The following is a 9,919-nucleotide window of genomic DNA, read 5'->3' as shown; positions in this document are numbered from 1 at the left end:
TGCTGATATCATGTGTGTTTATTGTATCTGCTGATGTAAACAAGTCTGATACTGACATAGGTCAAAATGTTTGAAACACTAAATGCTGATATCATGTGTGTTTATTGTATCTGCTGATGTAAACAAGTCTGATACTGACATAGGTCCAAATGTTTGAAACACTAAATGCTGATATCATGTGTGTTTATTGTATCTGCTGATGTAAACAAGTCTGATACTGACATAGGTCCAAATGTTTGAAACACTAAATACTGATATCATGTGTGTTTATTGTATCTGCTGATGTAAACAAGTCTGATACTGACATAGGTCCAAGTGTTTGAAACACTAAATGCTGATATCATGTGTGTTTATTGTATCTGCTGATGTAAACAAGTCTGATACTGACATAGGTCCAAATGTTTGAAACACTAAATACTGATATCATGTGTGTTTATTGTATCTGCTGATGTAAACAAGTCTGATACTGATATAGGTCCAAATGTTTGAAACACTAAATGCTGATATCATGTGTGTTTATTGTATCTGCTGATGTAAACAAGTCTGATACTGACATAGGTCCAAGTGTTTGAAACACTAAATGCTGATATCATGTGTGTTTATTGTATCTGCTGATGTAAACAAGTCTGATACTGACATAGGTTCAAATGTTTGAAACACTAAATGCTGATATCATGTGTGTTTATTGTATCTGCTGATGTAAACAAGTCTGATACTGACATAGGTCCAAATGTTTGAAACACTAAATGCTGATATCATGTGTGTTTATTGTATCTGCTGATGTAAACAAGTCTGATACTGACATAGGTCCAAATGTTTGAAACACTAAATGCTGATATCATGTGTGTTTATTGTATCTGCTGATGTAAACAAGTCTGATACTGACATAGGTTCAAATGTTTGAAACACTAAATGCTGATATCATGTGTGTTTATTGTATCTGCTGATGTAAACAAGTCTGATACTGACATAGGTCCAAATGTTTGAAACACTAAATGCTGATATCATGTGTGTTTATTGTATCTGCTGATGTAAACAAGTCTGATACTGACATAGGTCCAAATGTTTGAAACACTAAATGCTGATATCATGTGTGTTTATTGTATCTGCTGATGTAAACAAGTCTGATACTGACATAGGTCCAAATGTTTGAAACACTAAATGCTGATATCATGTGTGTTTATTGTATCTGCTGATGTAAACAAGTCTGATACTGACATAGGTCCAAATGTTTGAAACACTAAATACTGATATCATGTGTGTTTATTGTATCTGCTGATGTAAACAAGTCTGATACTGATATAGGTCCAAATGTTTGAAACACTAAATGCTGATATCATGTGTGTTTATTGTATCTGCTGATGTAAACAAGTCTGATACTGACATAGGTCCAAGTGTTTGAAACACTAAATGCTGAAATCATGTGTGTTTATTGTATCTGCTGATGTAAACAAGTCTGATACTGACATAGGTCCAAATGTTTGAAACACTAAATGCTGATATCATGTGTGTTTATTGTATCTGCTGATGTAAACAAGTCTGATACTAACATAGGTCCAAATGTTTGAAACACTAAATGCTGATATCATGTGTGTTTATTGTATCTGCTGATGTAAACAAGTCTGATACTGACATAGGTCCAAATGTTTGAAACACTAAATGCTGATATCAGGTGTGTGTTGTATCTGCTAAGTGCGATACTGACACAAGTATCGCTGCTGAGGACACAGTGGGCCACAGCGAATGAGAAAGGAGCAGCAGTTGAAAGGTGGGAGGAGCCAATCAGGGCAGGCCTGGGGGTCACAGCTGCAAGAAGTCAGCCTTGTGGGCGTGGCCTCCACAGGTGTGGGCGTGGCCCTTGATGTGGGCGTCCAGCGAGCGCCTCTCCTGGTAGCGCTTGCCACAGGCGGCGCAGGCGTGCGGCTTCTCGCCCGAGTGCGTCATCATGTGGCGTTTGAGGTCCACCTTCTGCACGAAGCTCTTGTCGCACAGGTGGCACTCGTGCACCTTGTCCTTCCTGTGGAAGCGCTCGTGCGTCTCCAGCGACACCTTCTGGCGGAAGGTCTTCCCACACAGGCTGCAGACGAAGGCCTTCTCGCCCGTGTGGATCTTCATGTGGGCGTCCAAGTTGCCCAGCTGCCTGAAGTCCTTGGCGCACACCTGGCAGGTGTAGGGCTTCTCTCCCGTGTGGATCCTCCTGTGCACCTGCAGGTGTTGGCTCATGGAGAACTTCCTGCCGCACACCTCGCACACGTGCCTCCTCACCTGCCGCTCACCTGGGCTCTTCTTCTGCCGCTGTTGCGCAACACGGTCTGAGGGTCCAGTGGGCGGGGCTTCTTCTCGCTTTCCTTCCTGCTCCTCCCTGGAACACACTGGCTCCGCCTCCTCGCCATCATCCTCCGTGTGCTTCCCACACTCGCCGCAGCGCCGCCACACCACACCTTCTGGATCACTGTGGACTGCAGGGGGCGGAGCCTCTGTAAGGGAGGAGAGTCATTGGTCCCACAAAGATGAGAAGAAAACATTATAAATGAGAAGTAAATATTGCAAATGTTATGAAAGAGAAGTAAATATTACAAATGTTATGAAAGAGAAGTAAATATTACAAATGTTATGAAAGAGAAGTAAATATTGCAAATGTTATGAAAGAGAAGTAAATATTACAAATGTTATGAATGAGAAGTAAATATTGCAAATGTTATGAAAGAGAAGTAAATATTAAAAATGTTATGAAAGAGAAGTAAATATTGCAAATGTTATGAATGAGAAGTAAATATTGCAAATGTTATGAAAGAGAAGTAAATATTACAAATGTTATGAAAGAGAAGTAAATATTGCAAATGTTATGAATGAGAAGTAAATATTGCAAATGTTATGAAAGAGAAGTAAATATTACAAATGTTATGAAAGAGAAGTAAATATTGCAAATGTTATGAATGAGAAGTAAATATTGCAAGTGTTATGAATGAGAAGTAAATAATACAAATGATATGAAAGAGAAGTAAATATTGCAAATGTTATGAATGAGAAGTAAATATTACAAATGTTATGAAAGAGACGTAAATATTGCAAATGAGAAGTAAATATTGCAAATGTTATACAAGAGAAGTAAATATTACAAATGTTATGAATGAGGAATAATTACAAATGTTATGAATGAGAAGTAAATATTGCAAGTGTTATGAATGAGAAGTAAATATTGCAAGTGTTTTGAATGAGAAGTAAATATTGCAAATGTTATGAAAGAGAAGTAAATATTACAAATGTTATGAATGAGAAGTAAATATTACAAATGTTATGAAAGAGACGTAAATATTGCAAATGAGAAGTAAATATTGCAAATGTTATACAAGAGAAGTAAATATTACAAATGTTATGAATGAGGAATAATTACAAATGTTATGAATGAGAAGTAAATATTGCAAGTGTTATGAATGAGAAGTAAATATTGCAAGTGTTATGAATGAGAAGTAAATATTGCAAATGTTATGAAAGAGAAGTAAATATTACAAATGTTGTGAATGAGAAGTAAATATTACAAATGTTATGAAAGAGACGTAAATATTGCAAATGAGAAGTAAATATTGCAAATGTTATACAAGAGAAGTAAACATTGCAAATGTTATGAATGAGGATTAATTACAAATGTTATGAATGAGAAGTAAATATTGCAAGTGTTATGAATGAGAAGTAAATATTGCAAGTGTTATGAACGAGAAGTAAATATTGCAAGTGTTATGAATGAGAAGTAAATATTGCAAATGTTATAAATGAGAAGTTAATATTGCAAATGTTATACAAGAGAAGTAAATATTGCAAATGCTATGAATGAGAAATAATTACAAATGTTATTAAATATTGCAAATGTCATGAATGAGAAGTCAATATTGCAAATTTTATGAATGAGAAGTCAATATTGCAAATTTTATGAATGAGGAGTAAATATTACAATGTTATGAAAGAGAAGTAAATAATACAAATGTTATGAATGAGAAGTAAATATTACAAATGTTATGAATGAGAAGTCAATATTACAAATGTTATGAAAGAGAAGTCAATATTACAAATGTCATGAAAGAGAAGTAAATATTGCAAATGTTATGAAAGATAAGTAAATATTGCAAATGTTATAAATGAGAAGTAAATATTGCAAATGTTATACAAGAGAAGTAAATATTGCAAATGTTATGAATGAGGAATAATTACAAATGTTATGAAAGAAAAGTAAATATTGCAAGTGTTAAGAAAGAAAAGTAAATATTGCAAATGTTATGAAAGAGACGTAAATATTGCAAATGTTATAAATGAGAAGTAAATATTGCAAATGTTATATAAGAGAAGTACATATTGCAAATGTTATGAATGAGGAATAATTACAAATGTTATGAATGAGAAGTAAATATTGCAAGTGTTAAGAAAGAGAAGTAAATATTGCAAACGTTATGAATGAGAAGTAAATATTGCAAATGTTATAAATGAGAATTTAATATTGCAAATGTTATACAAGAGAAGTAAATATTGCAAATGCTATGAATGAGAAATAATTACAAATGTTATTAAATATTGCAAATGTCATGAATGAGAAGTCAATATTGCAAATTTTATGAATGAGAAGTCAATATTGCAAATTTTATGAATGAGAAGTAAATATTACAATGTTATGAAAGAGAAGTAAATAATACAAATGTTATGAATGAGAAGTAAATATTACAAATGTTATGAATGAGAAGTCAATATTACAAATGTTATGAATGAGAAGTAATATTACAAATGTTATGAAAGAGAAGTAAATATTACAAATGTTATGAAAGAGACGTAAATATTGCAAATGTTATAAATGAGAAGTAAAGATTGCAAATGTTATACAAGAGAAGTAAATATTACAAATGTTATGAATGAGGAATAATTACAAATATTATGAATGAGAAGGAAATATTGCAAGTGTTAAGAAAGAAAAGTAAATATTGCAAATGTTATGAATGCGAAGTAAATATTGCAAATGTTATACAAGAGAAGTAAATATTGCAAATGTTATGAATGAGAAGGAAATATTGCAAGTGTTAAGAAAGAAAAGTAAATATTGCAAATGTTATGAATGAGAAGTAAATCTTACAAATGTTATGAAAGATAAGTAAATATTGCAAATGTTATAAATGAGAAGTAAATATTGCAAATGTTATACAAGAGAAGTAAATATTGCAAATGTTATGAATGAGGAATAATTACAAATGTTATGAATGAGAAGGAAATATTGCAAGTGTTAAGAAAGAAGTAAATATTGCAAATGTTATAAATGAGAAGTAAATATTGCAAATGTTATACAAGAGAAGTAAATATTGCAAATGTTATGAATGAGAAATAATTACAAATATTATGAATGAGAAGTAAATATTGCAAATGTTATGAATGAGAAGTAAATATTGCAAATGTTATGAAAGATAAGTAAATATTGCAAATGTTATAAATGAGAAGTAAATATTGCAAATGTTATACAAGAGAAGTAAATATTGCAAATGTTATGAATGAGGAATAATTACAAATGTTATGAATGAGAAGTAAATATTGCAAGTGTTAAGAAAGAGAAGTAAATATTGCAAATGTTATGAATGAGAAGTAAATATTACACATGTTATGAAAGAGAAGTAAATATTGCAAATGTTATGAATGAAAAGTAAATATTACACATGCTATGAATGAGAATTAAATATTACAAATGTTATGAAAGAGAAGTAAATATTGCAAATGTTATGAATGAAAAGTAAATATTACACATGTTATGAAAGAGAAGTAAATATTGCAAATGTTAAAAATGAGAAGTTAATATTGCAAATGTTAAAAATGAGAAGTTAATATTGCAAATGTTATACAAGAGAAGTAAATATTGCAAATGCTATGAATGAGAAATAATTACAAATGTTATGAATGAGAAGTAAAGTAAATATTGCAAATGTCATGAATGAGAAGTCAATATTGCAAATTTTATGAATGAGAAGTCAATATTGCAAATTTTATGAATGAGAGGTAAATATTACAATGTTATGAAAGAGAAGTAAATATTGAAAATGGCATGAATGAGAAGTAAATAATACAGATGTTATGAATGAGAAGTCAATATTACAAATGTTATGAAAGAGAAGTCAATATTACAAATGTCATGAAAGAGAAGTAAATATTGCAAATGTCATGAAAGATAAGTAAATATTGCAAATGTTATAAATGAGAAGTAAATATTGCAAATGTTATACAAGAGGAGTAAATATTGCAAATGTTATGAATGAGGAATAATTACAAATGGTATGAATGAGAAGGAAATATTGCAAGTGTTAAGAAAGAGAAGTAAATATTGCAAATGTTATGAATGAGAAGTCAATATTACAAATGTTATGAAAGAGAAGTAAATATTGCAAATGTTATGAAAGATAAGTAAATATTGCAAATGTTATAAATGAGAAGTAAATATTGCAAATGTTATACAAGAGAAGTAAATATTGCAAATGTTATGAATGAGGAATAATTACAAATGTTATGAATGAGGAATAATTACAAATGTTATGAATGAGAAGTAAATATTGCAAGTGTTAAGAAAGAAAAGTAAATATTGCAAATGTTATGAAAGAGAAGTAAATATTGCAAATGTTATGAAAGATAAGTAAATATTGCAAATGTTATAAATGAGAAGTAAATATTGCAAATGTTATACAAGAGAAGTAAATATTGCAAATGTTATGAATGAGGAATAATTACAAATGTTATGAATGAGAAGGAAATATTACAAATGTTATGAAAGAGAAGTAAATATTGCAAATGTTATGAATGAAAAGTAAATATTACACATGTTATGAATGAGAAGTAAATATTACAAATGTTATGAAAGATAAGTAAATATTGCAAATGTTATGAATGAGAAGTAAATATTACACATGTTATGAAAGATAAGTAAATATTGCAAATGTTATAAATGAGAAGTTAATATTGCAAATGTTATACAAGAGAAGTAAATATTGCAAATGCTATGAATGAGAAATAATTACAAATGTTATGAATGAGAAGTAAAGTAAATATTGCAAATGTCATGAATGAGAAGTCAATATTGCAAATTTTATGAATGAGAAGTCAATATTGCAAATTTTATGAATGAGAAGTAAATATTACAATGTTATGAAAGAGAAGTAAATATTGAAAATGTCATGAATGAGAAGTAAATAATACAAATGTTATGAATGAGAAGTAAATATTACAAATGTTATGAATGAGAAGTAAATATTACAAATGTTATGAAAGAGAAGTCAATAATGCAAATGTTATGAAAGAGAAGTCAATATTGCAAATGTCATGAATGAGAAGTAAATATTGCAAATGTAATGAAAGAGAAGTAAATATTGCAAATGTTATGAAAGAGAAGTAAATATTACAAATGTTATGAAAGAGAAGTAAATATTACAAATGTCATAAAAGAGAAGTAAACATTACAAATGTCATGAAAGAGAAGTAAATATTGCAAATGTTATGAAAGAGAAGTAAATATTACAAATGTCATGAAAGAGAAGTAAATATTGCAAATGTTATGAAAGAGAAGTCAATATTACAAATGTCATGAAAGAGAAGTAAATATTGCAAATGTCATGAAAGAGAAGTAAATATTGCAAATGTTATGAATGAGAAGTAAATAGAAATGTTGTGAAAGAGAAGTAAATATTACAAATGTTGTGAAAGAGAAGTAAATATTGCAAATGTTATGAAAGAGAAGTACATTTTTACAAATGTCATGAAAGAGAAGTAAGTATTGTAAATGTTATGAATGAGAAGTAAATAATACAAATGTTGTGAAAGAGAAGTAAATATGACAAATGTTGTGAAAGAGAAGTAAATTTTAAGTTCGTGATGGTTGGGGGGGAGCAAGGTTGGGGTGAGGGCGGGGTTTGGTGGTAGGGGGGTGTATAATGTAGCCCGGAAGAGTTAGGGCTGCAAAGGATTCTGGGTATTTGTTCTGTTGTGTTTATGTTGTGTTACGGTGCAGATGTTCTCCCGAAATGTGTTTGTCATTCTTGTATGGTTTTGGTTCACAGTGTGGCGCATTATTAGTAAGAGTGTTAAAGTTGTTTTATACGGCCACCGTCAGTGTAACCTGTATGGCTGTTGACCAAGTATGAGTTGCTGTCACTTACGTGAGCAAGCAGCAGTTGCATACAACATGTGGCTGTGCTGGCACGCTGTTAGTACAGCTTGTAGAGGGCGTTAAACGCCCGTATTAAAGTTGTTATGGTGAAAATAAAGACAAACTTTGTTATTTGTTGCAAATAATCATGAAGTTAGAATTTAATGGCAGCAACACATGTCAAAAAAGGCATTTTTACCAGTGTGTTACATGGCCTTTCCTTTTAACAACACTCAGTAAAGGTTTGGGAACTGAGGAGACACATTTTTGAAGTGGAATTCTTTCCCATTCTTGCTTGATGTACAGCTTAAGTTGTTCCTTCTGCTATTTTAGCCTTCACACATTTTCAATGTCTGGACTACAGGCAGGCCAGTCTAGTACCCGCACTCTTTTACTATGAAGCCACGCTGTTGTAACACCTGGCTTGGCATTGTCTTGCTGAAATAAGCAGGGGCGTCCATGATAACAACATATGTTGCTCCAAAAGCTGTATGTACCTTTCAGCATTAATGGTGCCTTCACAGATGTGTAAGTTACCCATGTCTTGGCCACTAATACACCCCCATACCATCACACATGCTGCCTTTTACACTTTCACCCTAGAACAATCCGGATGGTTCTTTTCCTCTTTGATCCGGAGGACACGACGTCCACAGTTTCCAAAAATAATTTGAAATGTGGACTCGTCAGACCACAGAACACTTTTCCACTTTGTATCAGTCCATCTTAGATGAGCTCAGGCCCAGCGAAGCCGACGGCGTTTCTGGGTGTTGTTGATAAACGGTTTTCGCCTTGCATAGGAGAGTTTTAACTTGCACTTACAGATGTAGCGACCAACTGTAGTTACTGACAGTGGTTTTCTGAAGTGTTCCTGAGCCCATGTGGTGATATCCTTTACACACTGATGTCGCTTGTTGGTGCAGTAGCGCCTGAGGGATCCAAGGTGTGTAACATCATGGCTTACGTGCAGTGATTTCTCCACATCCTCTCAACCTTTTGATGATATTACGCAGCGTAGATGGTGAAATCCCTCAATTTCATTGTTGAGAAATGTTTGTTCTTAAACAATTTGCTCACGCATTTGTTGACAAAGTGGTGACCCTCGCCCCACGTCCTTGTTTGTGAATGACTGAAATACCCAATCATGGCACCCACCTGTTCCCAATTAGCCTGCACACCTGTGGGATGTTCCAAATAAGTCTTTGATGAGCATTCCTCAACTTTCTCACTCTTTTTTGCCACTTGTGCCAGCTTTTTTGAAACATGTTGCAGGCATCAACTTCCAAATGAGCTAATATTTGCAACAAATAATAAAGTTTGTCAGTGTGAACATGAAATATCTTGTCTTTGCAGTCTATTCAATTGAATATAAGTTTTTCTACTTTGTATATTGTTTACTTTCATGTTAATATCTATACTTATTGCTAACTTTACTAAGCACTTTTGTCTTCTGGCGTTCCAAAGCAGCTTGCTAGTATTGATCATCTTGACGGTATCGATAGTGGTGATGACGTCATCTAACCGATGATCCGGGGTATTTTCTTACTGTTGTGCTGGAAGTGAGCGAAGATGAGATCCACGACAGCAACAATTCCTTCCAGAACTTTCCTTCTGAGCTGCGCCACTTCCAGGCCGCGGTGGTCGTCCAGCAGGCGGACAATGTGCTCCGCTGCCGCCCGCAGCTGCTGCTCGACGGCCGGCCGCCAAGCACCGCACGCTCGTGTCGACATTTGGCCGATTATGTTATTATATGATATGATATGA

General features: G+C 32.8%; 1 protein-coding gene across 2 annotated transcripts; it reads right to left on the bottom strand.

Annotated features, from left to right (window-relative positions):
* Positions 1–1,414: 1,414 nt before the first annotated feature.
* Positions 1,415–9,915, bottom strand: LOC133577298 (uncharacterized). 2 transcript variants are annotated; one of them, XM_061930993.2, is made up of 3 exons: positions 9,702–9,915; positions 2,266–2,477; positions 1,415–2,205 (listed from the first exon to the last, which is right to left on the bottom strand). In XM_061930993.2, the coding sequence occupies exons 1-3, from the start codon at positions 9,883–9,885 to the stop codon at positions 1,801–1,803; spliced, it is 801 nt and encodes a 266-aa protein (XP_061786977.2). In that variant the 5' UTR covers positions 9,886–9,915; the 3' UTR covers positions 1,415–1,800. The 2 variants fall into 2 exon arrangements, with proteins under 2 accessions (XP_061786977.2, XP_061786976.2); XM_061930992.2 differs by having other exon boundaries at positions 1,415–2,477.
* Between the last annotated feature and the right edge of the window lie 4 nt (positions 9,916–9,919).

Source organism: Nerophis lumbriciformis, linkage group LG37 (genome assembly GCF_033978685.3).
Source record: "Nerophis lumbriciformis linkage group LG37, RoL_Nlum_v2.1, whole genome shotgun sequence".
NCBI lineage: Eukaryota > Metazoa > Chordata > Actinopteri > Syngnathiformes > Syngnathidae > Nerophis > Nerophis lumbriciformis.
The sequence above is the reverse complement of the archived record's forward strand: the minus strand, read 5'-3'. Positions and strand labels throughout refer to the sequence as shown.

What these genes read in the sequence shown, in the direction of transcription:
- LOC133577298 (XM_061930992.2), bottom strand. Translation starts at nt 9,885, where the DNA reads ATGTCGACACGAGCGTGCGGTGCTTGGCGGCCGGCCGTCGAGCAGCAG. An exon ending in CGCTCACTTCCAGCACAACA is followed by an intron (nt 2,478 to 9,701) that starts GTAAGAAAATAC and finishes CCTCCCTTACAG; the next exon opens with AGGCTCCGCCCCCTGCAGTC.